Genomic DNA, 18,184 nt, shown 5'->3' on the forward strand with positions numbered 1-18,184 from the left:
GGATTCATAAGGACTTCAATGTGAACTTCCCAAATCAGTTTTTATAACATGTGATTTATTGGCAATAATCAATTTCATAAAACGAGCGAATATACTATTCCTTAGCCCCTCATGAGCTTGGACATGGAGACCCTTTGGGCTTTTGTATAAAAGGAGCAGTTTGGATAAGCCACGAAACATCAGAACCAAACAAACAAGCAAACAAGAAACCTGTTTGATAAAAAAGACCAAACAATTATGGTTTTCGACATGCTTGTAGCACTTCTCTTGATTGTCTCTTTTCTGTTTCTTGGCCATTGGTATAGAAACAGAGACTCCACTGTCAGGAATTGGCCTGTTGTAGGGATGTTGCCTGCACTGTCTTCCAATACCGATCGAATGCTCGATTTCTTCACTGAAATGCTTAAGTCCAACGGCGGCACCTTCAAGATCATAGGACCCTGGTTTAGGAACTCCGAGTTCGTTCTCACAGCCCATCCCATGAACATCAACCACGTTTTCTGCAAAAACCATGTAAATTACGAGAAAGGCCCTGAGCTCAGGCAAATCCTGGAGACCTATGAAGGAATAATCACTTCAGATTCAGATGTATGGAAGAGGCAAAAGAAGGCGTTGCTTTCATTCTTCAAGTACAACAAGAAATCTGCAGCCTACATGGACCGAATTCTCCTGCAAGTGCTCGAGGGAAGTCTCGTCCCAGTCCTCGAGCATTTTCAGAGACTCGGAACTGAAGTAGACCTCGAAGATGTGCTTGGTCGGTTCAACTATGACTACATGTGCCTGTTGGGATTCGGAGTCAACCCCAAAACTCTATCAGCCGAATTGCCGGTTGTCGAAATCACAGAGGCACTGGGGCACATAGATGACGCTTTGGTTCATAGGAGGGTTGTGCCTCCAATGATATGGAAATTGCAGAAATGGCTTCAAGTTGGTAAAGAGAAAAAGCTGAGAAGAGGGTTGGAGATCCTGGATGATTTTGCCTACACACACATTTCATCGAGACGAGATGAGATGAGAAGATCCAAGGCCATGGCCGATGATCGGTTCGACGCCTTGACAGCTTTCATGGTGGAAGAAGAAGGATCGGATACGAGTGAGATGGGAAAATCAGACAAGTTCCTGAGAGACCTTGTATACGATTTCTTAACAGTAGGAAAGGACTCTACAACTACAGACCTCTCATGTTTTCTCTGGCTCATTTCAACACATCCCTGGGTTGAAACCAAGATTTTGGAAGAGATCAAAGCCAATTGTCCAGAATGCAATGATGGGAAGATGGTGTATTTCACTCCAGAAGAGCTGAACAAGTTCGTTTACCTGCGGGCTGCATTCTGCGAGACACTAAGACTGTATCCACCGGTCCCATTGGACTTCAGATCATCGATTGGACCAGACGTTCTTCCGAGCGGGGATCGTATCGGTCCCAACACGAGGATCTTGATCTCATTGTACTCAATGGGAAGAAGTGAAGACATATGGGGCGAAGACTGCATGGAATTCAGACCAGAAAGGTGGATTTCAGAGGTGGGAGAGTTCATGCAAAAGCCGGCATCCTTGTATCTGCCATTTGGGGTCGGACAGAGAGCTTGTTTAGGCAAGGAATTGAGTCTGAAAATGATGAACACAGTGGCCATCAATGTTCTTCGACATTACGAGAGGTTAAGGTTGTCGAGGACCAGAAGGTAGCAATGACCAACAAAGTCCTTGCACTCACCACTCAACATGGTTTAAGGGTCAGAATCAACAAAAGGCTCCAAAGTTGATATAAATAATCGATCTTCCAATGGAATCGGAAAGGTTCGTGGTTTTCCATAATACGTTTATGTTTCAATAAAAATAAAGAACATAGAAGTCGCATTCCCATTCATATACGTTTAGGTTCACATTTCACTTATTCAAATATATGTATCGCTAGTTTACTCAAATATCTTTATAAAAATTGAAATTATTCAAGTCTATTACTTTGACTGTTGAATAAAAAAAATAATTGCACTGATTGATTGGATCAGTTGGTGGTTTATTAGTTCTATATAAGTTGGCAAAACAACAGTTCTTTTATTAAAATTATTTTTAGTGTAGATATTTAGACATTTAATCATCACCCGGTTAATATAACTATTTAGTTGGAGGAAATTTTATTGTTTTTCGTGAATGATGATGGTGACAAGATTTTAAGGATTTAGGGGTGATTCGATCGGTCGAGTTTTTAAGAATAGAAGAGAGATGACTGAGAGGTATGGCGAGAGAGACTCAGACCGGATAATAACTCGAGTTTGGGAGTGAGGATAGGATAGATCCAAGTTGGACTTGAATTGTGAGATTTAAGCCTATTTGGTATCGGGTTTGTGAGATTTGTGACTGGTTTAGGGGATATTCAAGCCTGATATTGTAGGGCTTAGAAAAATTTATCCTGACAACTGTCTTTCTTTGCTCATTGTTCGTACGATAATAGGACAAAGATTAAAAAATAATATATCTTCTCAGAACAAATTTGATTTTTTTGACGATGAGACACTCCTTTATAGCTGAGGATGTTGGATTTGCTGATGACACCATGCTCATTCATTTCCGGGGATGCCAGACTTTGAAGTGGTATTCCACATTTTCGGGGGCCTAAAGACCTTCATTTTCTACACTCATCACCACCACCACCAGTGATCACCGACTAACTCGTAGGCCACTAGTCCGTTGGCTATCCACTAACCACTTACCCACTGATTGGAATGGACGTGTGTTGCGATTTAGGAATTTAGGTTTTAGATTTAGGGAATTTAGGATTTTGAAGCTATGATTGACGGCTAACGATGGGTGGGTAGGCAATCGAAGAGGGCGGCATCGATGGTGGACGACCGACATGTGGGGTGGATTCTTTGGGATTAAGGATTTTGGGACTTTTTTTGAGATTTTAAAAATGTTTTGGGGGTTTTTTGAAAAATAATAATAGTTTTAAATAAAAATTTATAAACATGTTATGTGTTGTATTTTGAGTGGTCGATCGAATTTTTTAATGTCTATTACGACTGAGGCATCTAAATGATAACGTTGAAAACGTTAAACTTCTAAATTGATCAAAAAATTAATCAACTATTTTATATATTAAGCCTAATAAGAATTGGTATTATTTTTTGTAATCTATTTTACTTGATATTAAAATTTCTAATTTGATTTTAAACTCAAGTTTACTGGTTTGTTTGTCTCACTGTAATTGATTTTTTAATTTTTTATTTCATTTTTCGGTGTTTGATTCGTGAAAAACATATTAATCAATGTAACTTATTTTACTGGTCAATAGAATTTCTTTTACATTTTCTGGAAATTAACTTACGATTTGATTTTTCATAAAGTGTTTTTGAAATTCACTTCAAAACATAAATATTCAAAATAATATTATTTATATATAATTTAATATTAATATTTTAGTATCAATTTAATATAAAAAATTAATATTTTAATATTAAGATAATATTTTAGTACCAATTTAATAAAAAAATAATTATTAAAATATATTTATTAATAATTTTAATAATATAATATTTATATTAGTGCCAATTAAAATAAATTAAAAGTAAAAAGGTTTTAATTAAGACAAACACTTGTCAATGTATTAGATGAAGAGGTAGGAATAGGGGCATGAGATTTCTATTCTAAAAGTAGGGCCCATCAACATTGAAAAGACTATTACACCATAATATTCAAATTCAGTTGTAAATATGGTCAATTTTATTGGTTGTATCATCGTTCGTGTTCGTTTAAAGATTTATTTATTTTTAAAATATTATATATAAAAATATATTTATAAATTTTTAAAAAATAATAAAAAAGAGTATATTTCTTTAAAATCTTCAGTCATATCAAAAATAAAAGTAAACAATTACCTTACCCTTACATTTTAGCAAAGCACGATACTTCAATAAAGAAAGTGTTTTTCCGACATATCAAGCTTTCAATTTTTTTTTTTAAGTGTTGTGAGTTCTAGCAAAAGGAAAAGGGTTATTCTTGCAAAGAACCAAAGCACAATGCTTTAACCGAAGAGAAAGAGAGGAACATTAGGATACGTTAGCATATCAATTTTAGGATAACTCGTTCGATTGCTTGGGTGTCGCGAATTTAGGGGTTTGAGTTCACCAGAGATACGGTTTTCAGATCGTGATTTTATCGTTTCCTTCGTCAAAGACGCGGCGTTTATGGTCGGGTTTGACTTGTCTTAGGGTTGAGGTTCAAGTAGTGGTCAAACAACGACGGCTGACGTGAGTTTAGGATTGAAATTGAAGTTTTTAAAGTTTTGAGGTTTTTTTTAAGTTTTTCATTTTTTTGGGTTTTTAATAAATAATTTTATTTTTTTTATTTTAAATAAATTTTTTAAAATTATCACGTCACTTAATCTTTATTAAAGTAATGTACTCTCTTTTATTATTTTTCAAAATTTTAAATAAAGTTTTGAGTTTGCTTCTTTAAAAATCTTCAGTCATATCAAAAGCAAAAACAAAAGTGATTAATTACCTTACCCTTACATTTTAACGAATCACAATACTTCAATAAATAAAATATTTTCAAATATTTTAACATATAAAGCTTTCAATTTTTTTTCCATATATACCTTATTTTTCAGGAAATTTTGCAACATAGCTTCTTCTTAATCTTATGATCTTTCACTTATATGTTATTGTGATTATATTTATTACTAAATTTTCTGTTAATTACTCTTCAAGATATTTATAATTATAATTTATATGTATAAAATTATGGAGAAGCCATTGAATTGTTTTAGAGTGTTATGAGTTCTAGCAAAAGAAAAAGGGTTATTGACAAGCGTCGTTTTACTCGTCAAAATAAAATAAATCCTCTTCAAAATAAAATAAATAAAATTGAGAATAGTAAAGAGAAAGAGAGTCGACTCATAGGGGCTTACAAATTTCTGATGCAATTTCGTGTCGATTTCTGTCCAAAAACTGTAACAAAAATAAGTAAAAAGGGGTGTTGCGAGTGAGGTGAATAATAATAAAAAAACAATAAGTAGAAAACTAAAGAATTGAAGTTGAAATAAAGGAAGTGTATATTAAGATTAAAAATAGCAACGTTAAAATCGTCTCGATGTAGGTTCGTTTCAATTTCGTTGATCATCGAAATGGATTTTCACACTGAATTCATGTCGGTTACAGTCTACAAAGCCCAACCCATTGTAACTTGCCTTTCTTTTTACTAATTGATATTTCCAAGTCACTCTTCAAAAGCCAATACCTGATTAGACTAACCACAACTATTGCCGTTAGAACAAAAAGAATCAAGTGTTGGAAAGGCCCGACTCAAATTATGTTATTTCGACGAGAATCAAATCCGATCTCGAATTAGAATTTTTAACCAAAGCACTCATCCGTTAGTCTTGCAAATAAGCAACGCATAATGCTTTAACCAAAGAGAGGAGTGAATTTTTAAGATGCTTTAACCAAAGTGTCAAGGTTATCTTTCAGTTCAAGTCACTCTTGTTTGCACCTTACTTGCTAGGACTAATGTTAAAATGCTTTATTCTTTTCTTTAATTGCTTTTTGTAAGAAATTCCTATTTATTGTTTGAAGTACTAGTCATCTGAATATAATTAAAATTAATTATTATAAAATATATTTAAACTAATCATCTGAATATAATTGAACTCATAATATGAAATTCATCTGAATATAATCATTCTAAGGTTAGAAATTTTTTTGTTCGGTCAAAATATAGGGCTAGTATTAGTATTATATATTTTAATTTGATTAATTTTTATTTTATATATTATAAAATTTAGAATTCTACTATTAATAATTTGACAATAAAAGTGAATAATTTAAAATTATTAAATTAAAAAAAATAAAAACTAAACCTACAAGTTGCTCACAATGTGCTGACAATAGATCTAAAAAAGTTTAATTATAAAAATATAAAAACTCTATGCAGAGATGGTTATAAGTTGGTTGGGTTAAATTCTTGGTTTATTTGATTTCGAGTATAACATTTCTTTATTTGTTGAACATAATTTGAACTTAGAAAAGTTTTATTTGATTCAAATTTTGATTTAATTTTTTAGATAAAAAACTTATACTTGATCCGATTCGATCCAAAAAATATTATTGTATATATCTCTAAATATATAAAAGCAGGGACAGGCATATGATTGTATGCTAGCGTGGGCGAACTTAAACTTAAAAGGGTGAACCAAAATTTCAAGTAGCGAAATAAATTTTAAATAAGAAATACATAGAATTTTTTTTAAATATATAGTAATTTTATCTTTTTCAGGGGGCGAATGCCCCCACCCACCCCCTCGATTTATCCCTATATAAAAGTTAATTGTACTATAATTTTTTATCGGATTTCTTAAAAAAAATCAATTATAAAATAAATACACAAATTATATCACATTTCTTAAATAGGTGCCCAAATTTTTTTGAATACATACTCGTTCGTGTTTGTTTACAGACCTACTTATTTTTTATCGGTTACTCTTTAAAATATTTATAATAATTATTTATATATAAAAATTATATTATATGAATTCTGAAAATAATAAATGAGAGTCTTCTTCTTTTAAAATCTTCAATCATATCAAAAGCAAAAATAAAATTGAAAGTAACAGTGAAAGTGATTAATTATCTTATCCTTACATTTTAGCAAAGCACAATACTTCAATAAAGAAAGTATTTTTCAGACATATCAAGCTTTCAATTTATTTTATTTTATTTTTGCATATATACCTTATTTTCCAGAAATTTTGGTAAGATAGCTTCCTCTTAATCTTGTCATTTTTCACTTATATATTATAACCTTTTAATTTATTTTTTAAAATCATATAATTGTGATAGGGTTGTCTTTGCAAATAAGCAAAGCACAATGCTTTAACCAAAGAGAAGAGTGAATCTTTAGGATACTTTAGCTTTCAATTCAAGTCACTCTTGTTTGTACCTTACTTGCCAAGATTAATGTTAAAATACTTTTTTTAAAGAAATTCCTATTTATTGTTAGAACAAGAAGTCATCATTCATGCCATCGATTAATGTTAAATACTTTTTAAAGAAATTCCTATTTATTGTTAGAACAAGAAGTCATCATTCACTGCCATCTCATTCATTACTCATAGAACACAAGGAGATGAAGGAGAAGAGAGAGAGAGATTAAGCACCTTTCATGAGCACCCCTTGGTGTTTGTGGAAGATCAAAGCAATGAAGGTCAGAAATCTTACTCAGCTTGTGGTGGATGTGATTTCAGATCCATGCTTTAGTTGTCACCCTGCAATTATCACCTTCATCACAACTGTGCCCTCGCACCCGAGAGAATTTTCAATCACCCTCTCCATCCCCAGCACTCTGGTTTCTTCTTCGAGAAAGGCCACGTCCTGATAATCGGGTATATGGTTGTGCATTATGCAAGGAGAAACGCAACACATTCTTTTATGAATGTAATGTTTGTTACTTTTCCCTTGACATCAAATGCGCTGATTTGTCTTCTTTATGTAGTAAGGTCAACCAAGAGTCCAAACATGACTTCCACCCACATCCATTGACCTTCATTCCAAGTCCCATGATGGATTCAAAAGATTCAACTGCTTTTGGTGTCATCAACCATTGATAGAGCTATTTACTTTTGTTTTCAGTCCTCGTTTGTTTTCCATAAGAAATGCCTTGATGAGTTACCCACTAAAATTCATCACCCTTCCCATCAAATACACCCTCTTGTTCTTGAGTCTAATGTGAATGATCCCTTTTGCAAGCTATGCCAAAAGCAACATTCTGGATACTTTTATTGTTGTTCTCTTTGCAAATTTAACATCAATATTGATGCTTGGCCGAGTCCACTGTTGAAGATAAAGCCGTCATCAGCACCCGTTCACATTATTTTGGAGAAGAAGTCCATTCTTTTGTGATGCATGTGACACTAAGGGACACTACATTTCTTATATATGTTCGACATGCTGCGTCATGGTCCATAAGGATTGCACTTCACTCCCACGCATTATCAAATTTTCACGACATGATCACTGCCTATTTCACAAATATTTTCTTGAAACACAGGAATTTACAACGCAAGACTGCAAGATTTGTTTCAAAGAAGTGAAAGTAGAGCGTGGGAGTTACTCTTGTGTGAAGTCCGGTTGCAATTACATTGTTCACGTGAAATGTGCCTTGGAGGATGACAGATTTTACGAGGTGGTTGAGCGAGAAAGCCAATGCGAGGAGCTCTATGGAAGTTCAGCTGAGTCTACGCAGTCTTCCATCACTCGCGTTGTTGAGGTGAGTGAAGATGGGGAAGCCACAAAGATTGAACATTTCAGTCATGAAGGTCATTGCTTGGTGTTAGCAGACAAGATGGAGGAGGAAACTGATAGAAGATGTGATGGGTGCATGCTACCTGTCTCAACTCTGTTTTATTATTGTTCTGAATCAGAATGCCATTTCTATCTCCACAAAAACTGTGCCGAGCTGCCAAGAGTAAAGCATCATTGGTTTCGTCAATCTCCAGCCACTCTCGACTCCACAAGCTTCATGTGGTGTGACTTGTGCAAACGACCTTGTAGCGGTTTCTTCTACGAAATCGAAGGATATTTAGAAGTTTGCTTAAGGTGTGCTGACGTACCTGACGTGATTGAATTTCAAGGACACGAGCACTTGCTGTTTTATGATTTCAAATGCAGGGAGCGATGCAATGGTTGTGGCGCTGACCCAGGTGAAGAAGGTGCATTCAGATGTGGAAAGTGCAGTTTTACTTTGGATTTCAAATGCTTATCATTACCACAATCAGTTGTTCACAAAATTGATGAACATCAGCTAAACCTCACCTATCACGATGATAATGATTATTCAAAGCATCTTCGTTGTGATATATGTGAAGGAAAAAGAGACCGGAGCCTCTGGTATTATTGTTGTTCGATCTGTGATACTTCTGCTCATCCCGATTGTATTCTTGGAGAATTTCCATTTCTCAAGGATGGGATCACATTGCCTCGTTATCTTCACAGACATCATCATGATGTTCGGTTTCTTAGGAAGGCTGAGGACCACCCTAGCTGCTCGTTTTGCGGTCAGCGTTGCCGAAGAGAAATTCTCAAGTGTACTGAGTCTACGTGCAACTATATTGCTCACTTCGAATGTCGGTGGGGTAGAGTCTAAAATGTCTGCAGCGTAAGTTGTTCAGATAATTATAGAGCCATTGCTATGGTTGATTGCTGAGATGGTGTTGTCTTATTTGCATCCATTGACATTAACTTCAATGGTGTTGATGATTGTAGATGTGTTTGGCTCAAAATGGAAGGTTTAGAGGAATTCAAAGGATTTCGCATTGGAAAACTTAGAGTGAGCTTTATCTATGAGTGTTATTAGTGTGTGATTAATGGATTTGTGTGATTATGTTTCAATGTAATGATTCCCAGTGTTATTATTGTGTGATTATGTTTCAATGTAATGATTCCCAGTGTTATTATTGTGTGATTATGTTTGAATGTCAATTTAAGAATATTTCTTACACAGTTTTTATTACACTTTCAACCCGCAAAGGTTACACAGCAAAGTAATTTATAAAATGAAGGTTAATTAATGATGGGCACAACATACTTAAGGGTAAATTATGCATTTAGTACCTAAACTATCAATTTTAGTTTGTTTTAGTATCTAAACTTTAATTTAAAAAAATCATGCCTAATGTTTAATTTTAGTTTCATTTTAGTATCCCAATGTTAAAAGCTTAACACGTTTAGTACCCAAACTATCAAATTTACTCCATTTTAGTACCTAAACTTTAAAAAAAATAAAAGTTAACGTTAAATTTTGAATGTGGTATTAAAATGAAACAAAAAACTAAATTTTAAGTATGACTTCAAGAAGTTAAAAAAAGTAGGTACATAAAGAAACAAAAATTGATAATTTGAATACTAAACGTGTAATTTAGCCATATATAAAGTACATGGATCAAATAATAAACATATACATATATATATATATACTCGAATAGAAAGTAGAAGTAGCAAAACTCGACTCGACTCAACTCGACTTAAAAAATTGAATTTCTTTTTCAAATTCGAGTTATTCGAGTCAACTCAAATTGTCAATTTGATTTTTGAGTTTGAATCAATTTGAAATTTTAAGTTACTCAAAAAACTAAAAAATTGAATAAATATTTTGATAGTTTTACGATTTAGTCCTTGACTTCATTATTCCTTCAATTCCTCCCTTATTTTAAATCAAATTTTATCAAATTTGAATCACATATTCCTAAACCACCTCATAATACACATGCACTTTCAATTCATCTTTTTTTAGCAAACTATCTATTTTTCAATTTATTCCTCAATTTTTCATAATTTCTTTTTCTTTAATCAATCATTTATTTTATGTCTATTTTTATCAAATTTGAACCACATGCTCATATACCACAATAGAATACATATGTAACTTCAATTTTCATTTTTTTACTAAAAATGTATTCTCTTCTCTAATCTATCCCTTAACTTTGCATTTTATACAATTTGGTCTTTTGTTAGAACAAATCCTAGCTATAATACTTTAAATAATAATAATAATAATAATAATAATAATAATAAAATCAATATAGACACTTAAATAAGCAATTCAAATTTTTTAATCTCCACTCGACTCGAAAAATTCTAAGTTAATTTCTAGTTGTAAATACAACTCGTCAAATCAAATAACTTCAATTTTTTTTATTATACTCGATTGAATGCGGACCCTAATAAAGGTTTAAAGGACTTATTTTTAGCTTCTACCTATGCTCCGGCACTTGGACAAATGGCTATTGAATAACTTCCCAAAACCTTTCGTTCATTCGCCAACTACAAACCCTTCCTTCACTTCTCTTCACTCACTCAATCACCCCCTTCGTCTCCTCAGGTACCGAACCTAAATCACTCGCGTTCTAAGCGGCCACAGGAGCCCTCACCATGATTTACACCGTTCTCTCACCTCACGTTTCACCCAGCTTGTCGAGCAAGTATTGAAACGCTGCAAAAACCTCGGGTTTTCAGCCCAAAGTTTCTTTCTCTGGGCTGAGAAGATCCCGGGTTTTCGACACAGTGATTTGAGCTACAGTATTTTGATTGACGTTCTAGGAAGCAGCAAGCAGTTCGCTATCTTACGGAATTTCTTGATCGAAACTAGGGATAACAAACGATCCGAGATAAAACCGGAAATTTTCTTGCTTCTTTTTAGAGCTTATTGTAGAGAGGATTTGCCTGGTGATGCTATCAGGGCTTTTGATAGAATGGTGGAGTTTGGGATCAGGCCTAGCGTTCGTGATTTTGACCGGCTTTTGTTTTTGTTGTGTAAAAAGAAATTTTTGGAGCAAGCTCGAAGATTCTTTGATAGATTTAAGCATGAATTTGAGCCTGGTGTGAAAAGTTACAGCATTTTGGTGAGGGAATGGGGTGATATCGGTGAAGCTGGCAAGGCACGTAAGGTGTTCGACGAAATGGTCCAACGAGGCTGTTCCATTGATGTTCTTGCTTATAATAGCTTGTTGGAAGCCCTGTGCAACTGGTGTTGCGTGGATGAAGCTTATAATATGTTGGGAGAAATGGGATCGGGTGGGATCGAGCTGGATGCTGGTAGTTACTCCGTTTTAATCCGTGCATATTGTAAGGCCGATGATATTCATACAGCATTCCGAGTGCTCGATCGAATGAAACTATACAATCTTATACCAAATTTGTTCACTTACAATTGCATGGTCAAAAGGCTTTGCAGGATCGATAAAATTGATGAGGCTTACCAGCTTTTGACTGAGATGATCGAGAGGAGAATTAATCCGGATACATGGAGTTACAACACCATCCTGGCTTATCATTGTGAACATTCTGAGGTTAACAGGGCTCTTAGATTGATCGCCAAAATGCAGAAAAATGATTGTTTACCGGATCGAGTCACTTACAATATGTCACTTAAGTTGCTCGTTCGTGTAGGTAGGAAGATTTGATCGAGCAACCGAGTTGTGGGAGAGTATGGCAGATAGAGGATTTTATCCTTCAGACTTGACTTATGCTGTCATGGTTCATGGTTTATGTAATAGAGAGGTTAATTAGATGAGGCATGCAAATATTTTGAGATGATTATTGATGAGGGTATACCACCATATTCTTCAACTGTTGAGATGTTGGGGAATCTGTTGTTTGGGTTTGGATTATCGGAAAATGTCGAGGTACTCGCGAATAAGATGGCACGAAGAACTTCTTGCTCAATACAAGAGTTGGCAAACGCAATGAAAGGTAAAATGGCATATAGAACAAGAATTGAGGAAACAGAGCTTGAAAGTGAGTAACAAGAGCCTTGCTTTTCAGTTTGATTTTAGTATAAGAATCAATCTCAATTTCATGATTGATTTTCTGGTATTATGATAGCACTTCTGTTTCTTTTGGTACAACTCAAAACACACCTTGTAGGTAGAGAATAGCACTTCACCATTTGAAAATACCCGAGAAATCCGGCCCGCTTAGATTTAGTCAGCTCTTACAGTTCTTCAAATGGGAGCCTGATTGGTTGGATTTTGGTTTTGGCAAGCTATGAATAAAATTGGCATCTTTATCTTTTCTTCAACATCCACCAAGTAGTAGGTCTGATATCAGTTCGATGTATACCCAGACATGAGTATTAAGGCGTGCTGCTTCTTTAAAAAATAATATACCCATGTGGAACAATACATCATTGGCATACATGTGAAACCAAAACACAAATGCAAAAACAATTGCCATTAAAGAAGCCAAGTAGGCAATCTCAGTCAGCCTATAACAATGAAAACAAAACTACATAGTATTCTATACGATATAATAGAAACCTAATCTGTCATGGAGGCATTAAACACATGCTCACTAAAAACATTTTTTCCCCACTTGAAGCACAATACACATGAACAAATGATATACCACTAAAAACAACTTTTTCCCAGCAGCAGCAGTACCAACAATATCGATACAAATCATAGCTGTACAATACGAAGCACGTACTTCCATGAATCATGCGTCTCAATCTCTTCTATTTCAAGCATGTCTTTGTGCACCAGGTGGTGCTGTTGGCCTTGGAAACTGAACATCAACATAGTTAGGGGCCTCCACATACGGGCTCTACAATGTCAAATTGTTTCAAAATCACAATATGCATATACATACAGCTATATCTCAGTTACTGAACAGCTAGTCATGAAAAGTTAATAGTGCTACATAGTAACCATACTTGGGATGTGAAGGGAGAATGAGCCAACTCGTCCTTGATTGGGGGCTTTGCTGATGCATTTGGAGAATTGCCGTTACAACTCGGTTCAGTTCCATCCAATCTCACATTGCTGACAGGATCACTATCATTTCCATTTGCTGGCTTGACCCTCTATATTCATACCATAGCATTTCCAAGAAAGCTTAGAATAATTAAAGAAACGATAAGAGCAGGAAAAAAATGTTAGAAAAACACTCATACACACCTGGAAGATTTTACCAAGAGTTTTCAATGCTTTTGCTCGTGCTCGAAGCTCTTCCCTCTTGCAATTGCTATCTTGGATAACCTAAAATAAAGGTTTGATAGATTACAACAAAAATACAACAGTTGAAACCATTGTCATCTAACATCCATAAAAGAATGATGATACAACCATTTGGCAAACATGAGAAAGAGTAGCTTCTATGTCGGCTACATTAAGTTTCCATAAGGAATCAATCATCAGCTTTTTGTGAGATTGCATGTACTCCTCGAGCTCCTGCTCACTGTAATTTCCTTCAGCACTCAGCTGCTTCTTCATGTCCTCCTGCAGCTGAAGCAAAGCAATTGCACCTACACCCACATGGGAAGAAAAATAATTCAATGGAGCAATTCTTCCTTAAAAGGATCTTTCTAAGAAACACTAACAGCACAATTGATTTATCCTTGCTAAGTATTGAACGAATGATCCACCCTTTAAGTTAGCAGTAGAAATCAAACGAATGGAACACCCAAGTATATCGCTTTCTTTTTACTAACCTGTTGCAGCAGTTACTTGGGATTTAATAAAATGACCTTTGTTTCTAAACCACTCAGCAACGAATGGAACACCCAAGTATATCGCTTTCTTCCCAAGTTCTTTTGCTGCTTGTCTTACATAGATGTAGCCAATTGTATTCAACATATCAACACCATAAGCTGTAAAACATACACCACAAAATCTATCACAATCCAAAATAATGATGACGAGGAACAACAAATACAAAGTAGATATATCTATCCTAAATTAAGATTGCCGGAAAATAGATATACAAGAAAAACAATGTATTTCTATACAAGAGCTATTCAGCAATCTGAAAAGATCCTGGGCCGGATTAAATCATCAGATTTTACAATTTACCATTAGGGGAAAAAAGAAAAAAGGAGGAACCTGGTGCAAGTGTCAACTATCTTAGTTGTCAGAGGGTCCCTTTTATAAAAGCATATAGCAGTTCAATTCAATTTTGTCTTCGATTTGGTTTTTGTAACGACCTACTTCAGCAGTTTATGCAATATTTCAGATTGTCAAATCATGAGTGCCAAAGAATCATGAAGATGATTACCGGTGGTAATTCATTCAAGACGAAAAAAGACTTCCAATTTTCTATCACCCTTATGCACCATTTCTAGAGAACAAGATATAGTACCTGCACTCGAGAGCCTTGATACTTCAGCTTTTGCATGCTGAACAAAATCCTCTTTGTTTCCTTGCACGTATTGATTTAGTCGATCTTTCAACAACTGTGCAAGCTTTTCTTCTCTTTCCTTCTGAACAACCTGTAGTGATTTACAAAAAAAAAATGATTTCATTTTACATAAAAATGTCTTACAATAGCTTTGATAAATTGAAAGGATGCAGGCAACAGTAAATATTTGTACCACCCATTAAAAGATTTCATTTTACTATCCGCCAAACCGATGCTACAATAGTCAGAATAAGAAATTTTATAGGAAGAAAGGAATGAAGGCCAGAGGATAATATTAATGAATAGACACCTTCATAAAATTAAATAATTCGATCAAACCAAAGTTTCGTCATTGTACAATAATTTATCTACTTTAAGTTTTTCAACTTCGCATGAAAAGGGTTAGAGATAAATGAATCATTTCTTATAACTGAAAGACAGGAAGTGAACTATACAGAGGTTGGAAGTAGGCATGCCCCCAACCCCCCAAAAAAGTATAATGGCAGTTTCATCCCCTATCAGATAAAATATTAATCAAATTAACCCTCCCCTCAATTTTTGGGTTTAAGCACTTAATAGGCCCTTGTTCTTTTGAAGTTAAACAAACCGGCCCCTCCCAAAGTTTGATCCTAGTTCCAACCTGCTAAAAGATATGCACTACCTTATATATACACTAAAATCATATAGAATATATCAGAAAACCACATAAGGAGCTCAAGAACAAAAAGGTGGAAGTAAGGAAATGATTATAGTGACGTCTCATAAATTTAGTAGCACCTCCCTTAAGATCAAAACACACAAAAATATTACCAAACAATCAACTCCATATTTCATGAATTATTAAACAAAAACTATGTGCTCAAACCTCGAATTAGGATTGAACAAGGTTTTATTTACCATCGACCATGTTCAAATCACCTACAATGCGAGGCCTAGGTAGGTCATATGAATAGACCCTTATAATTTAACCTAGCTATTTAATAAGACACTTATTTTCATTTATAGTTGATAAAGAATAAAGAACAAGTAATAATAAAATATTATTACCCCTTCCTTTCTCTTTCAAAATTGGAATATACGGAGAAAACAAAGGGGGCCGTTACCTAGATCCCTTGAGATATCAAAACCTTATTTATCTTTTCACGAAATAAATTAGGACCACAACCCCCCAATCCCAATGTATATAAAAAACAGAAGACATTAAATGAGTGTATATCTGTCACCTTGAAAACTTAGGGTGGATTTGGAAAACTTGTACAGTCAAAATTAGTTGACGCCTATATATAGCACTACAATGAATTAGTTAACAGAGGTGTGACACGCAGCAGAGAACCCTTTGTCACCCTTAAAAAGGCCATCCTGCTCGTTTCACCAAAGTAATGCTTCTATTAATAGTTTGATTGTCAAGCCTAAAATTCCATAAACTTTGTACCTTATTCCTAACAATTATTCGTCCCCCATATAACATCCAATTGTAGTCCTGGGTCAGATTTGAACCATTTCTCTTTGATAAAGCATCCCCTGAGATTATCAAGCCTAATCCAGGTGAAAGTACAGCGAGTCAGTTCTAAAACTACCTTCTATTAGTAAAATCAATTTCAATTCCATCTTCGACAATATGAGAATAACAACTGAGGCAAAAGACAATTCATTGTTTACTGAACTAGTCAGTCACTGTCACAATTGAAATTCCTAGTGCCTATAGCATCTACATGCAATGATAAGAACTTTTACCCTCATTTTCTCCTGCAACTTTTTAGTATCAAACTGCTCTCCTTCCGTGAAAAGGTCTAGTGAGGCCATTGATGCCATAGCAAGTTGTCCTATATATTCCTCAAAAAGCTCACTACCGAAAAGCATTGCAAATATTGCTGCAGGTTCAATAATTGCATCACTGCAAACAAACAAACCATCAAATAAATAGAATGGAGGAATATTGTATTCTTTTCGATTTTTAGAAATCAGGCAAGAGACTTGAAAATTGATATATTCATAGAGTAGTAGTAGGAAACTAACGTTGAGATTCCTGATTTCCCATGAGCATCATATGCTTGTCGTTGTGTCGGATCACTCAGTACTTGGTAAGCTTCTCCCAAAGCCTGAAATGTACAGAGTAGAGCAGTTTGCACCTTAACACTTACAAAGTTCACAAGGCTGCCTATATAAACTTTAATTTTAAGCAACTTTCATCTTCCTTTTTTAGGTCCTTTTGAGGATTTGATGGTGTGGTCTTAATTAAAGCTAACCTCAAATAATCACAAATGACCTCAGAAAAAAAATCAACTTGCCTGAAATTTCTCAGCTGCTTGAGGATCATTTGGGTTTTTATCCGGATGTACCTGCCTTGCCTGCATACAATAAAGAAAGTGAATTTTTCCCCTTTCTTTTAATTATACAAGAAACTATAATCAGTACCAATCTTTACACGCACTAACCAAACAAACCCAGACTTTGAATCCCAGTCCTCAAAGTTCCCAATACTATGAAATTCGAAAATTGTACAGTAAACAAGTGTAAGATGAATTGATCGATATTCCATGAGTAAAGGGGATCTATCAACATAAAGCACGTACAATACTGAAATCCAAACAGATTTTAGAAACGGAAGAGAAGAGGGAAATCAGATAAACCTTCATATAATAAGCTTTCTTTATTTCAGACTCAGTAGCAGAAGGGCTGACACCCAAGATGTCGTAGAACTCGGTCTCCTTCACCATTGCCGAACTAAAACACGAACTTTGCAGAGAGAATTAACTATTTAAAAAATCCAAAACAAAATAAAGGAAGGAACAAAGCATTTGGGATTTGGGATCGAAATGAATATGAAATTAGGGGAAAATGGGAATCGAAATGAAAAAGGGAGAAGAAATATTCCAAAATTCAATTCCTTAGCAGCGTTGACTAATCGCCTCTCTACTGCGGCAGGCCAGGCAATTTTCCTTTGGTAAAAAAACATCAATGGTCCCTGTACTTTTGAAAAAGAATCTATGTGGCTCTCATATTATTTTTTCTCTCAATGTGGCTCTTCAACTCATAAAACAAACTTAATATGACATTTTGACCAACGTTTTTTGTTGTTTGACCTTCACGATGCTGATATGGTAATCCATCTAACATTTTTAATTTATCAATTTAGCTCATCTGTCTCATTGATAATAAATTATTACCTGGTAATGATATTTCTCGTGAACCAAACATAAAAATATAATTTCAGAAAAGATCATTCCCCTTGGTAATTATATTTTCTGCGAACCAAACGCCACTTAAATAATCTCCTGAAATAATTGAAAAGTAAAACCATGACAATTGAAAGAAAATATTTTATCATCAAAACATATTTTAAAACTGATATTAAATTCAAACCAATATTTAAGTTGAATTTATTAAGTTATTTCAGTGATTAAAATTATGGATATTCTTCCTAGAGATTATGAGTTCGAGTGGTTGCATCAGCAGAGAATGATACATTATTAATTGATTAAAAAATTCTAAATAAGATAGGATCATCACAAACTACT

The 18,184-nt window shown here is 34.4% G+C and overlaps 3 protein-coding genes and 1 pseudogene across 3 annotated transcripts; 3 read left to right on the forward strand and 1 right to left on the reverse strand.

Annotated features, from left to right (window-relative positions):
- The first annotated feature begins 237 nt into the window (after positions 1 to 237).
- LOC120205053 (alkane hydroxylase MAH1-like) lies at positions 238 to 1,686 on the forward strand. The gene has a single exon (XM_039204998.1). It carries the CDS (start codon positions 238 to 240, stop codon positions 1,684 to 1,686), a length of 1,449 nt encoding a protein of 482 aa, XP_039060929.1.
- A 6,199-nt stretch (positions 1,687 to 7,885) lies between these two features.
- On the forward strand, positions 7,886 to 9,138 carry LOC120205054. The gene has a single exon (XM_039204999.1). The coding sequence runs from the start codon at positions 7,951 to 7,953 to the stop codon at positions 9,136 to 9,138; it is 1,188 nt and encodes a 395-aa protein (XP_039060930.1). The 5' UTR covers positions 7,886 to 7,950.
- Positions 9,139 to 10,803: 1,665 nt separating this feature from the next.
- Positions 10,804 to 12,453, forward strand: LOC120205094 (annotated as a pseudogene).
- Positions 12,454 to 12,690: 237 nt separating this feature from the next.
- On the reverse strand, positions 12,691 to 17,481 carry LOC120205093 (chaperone protein dnaJ 10-like). Its single transcript, XM_039205031.1, has 10 exons — positions 17,297 to 17,481; positions 16,955 to 17,014; positions 16,683 to 16,765; positions 16,401 to 16,560; positions 14,628 to 14,757; positions 13,981 to 14,139; positions 13,616 to 13,794; positions 13,448 to 13,528; positions 13,204 to 13,353; positions 12,691 to 13,094 (listed from the first exon to the last, which is right to left on the reverse strand). Exons 1-10 carry the CDS (start codon positions 17,381 to 17,383, stop codon positions 13,011 to 13,013), a joined length of 1,173 nt encoding a protein of 390 aa, XP_039060962.1. The 5' UTR covers positions 17,384 to 17,481; the 3' UTR covers positions 12,691 to 13,010.
- Positions 17,482 to 18,184: the final 703 nt, after the last annotated feature.

The sequence above is a fragment of the Hibiscus syriacus genome, unplaced genomic scaffold (genome assembly GCF_006381635.1).
Source record: "Hibiscus syriacus cultivar Baekdansim isolate YM2019G1 unplaced genomic scaffold, ASM638163v2 tig00012104_pilon, whole genome shotgun sequence".
Lineage (NCBI taxonomy): Eukaryota > Viridiplantae > Streptophyta > Magnoliopsida > Malvales > Malvaceae > Hibiscus > Hibiscus syriacus.

Coding starts and splice junctions, on each gene's coding strand:
- LOC120205053 (XM_039204998.1), top strand. CDS start 238: ATGGTTTTCGACATGCTTGTAGCACTTCTCTTGATTGTCTCTTTTCTG.
- LOC120205054 (XM_039204999.1), top strand. CDS start 7,951: ATGGTCCATAAGGATTGCACTTCACTCCCACGCATTATCAAATTTTCA.
- LOC120205093 (XM_039205031.1), bottom strand. CDS start 17,383: ATGGTGAAGGAGACCGAGTTCTACGACATCTTGGGTGTCAGCCCTTCT. Junction 17,015..17,296: donor AGAAAGCTTATTATATGAAG/GTTTATCTGATT, acceptor TATTGTATGCAG/GCAAGGCAGGTACATCCGGA. Junction 14,140..14,627: donor ATCAAGGCTCTCGAGTGCAG/GTACTATATCTT, acceptor TATGTTTTACAG/CTTATGGTGTTGATATGTTG.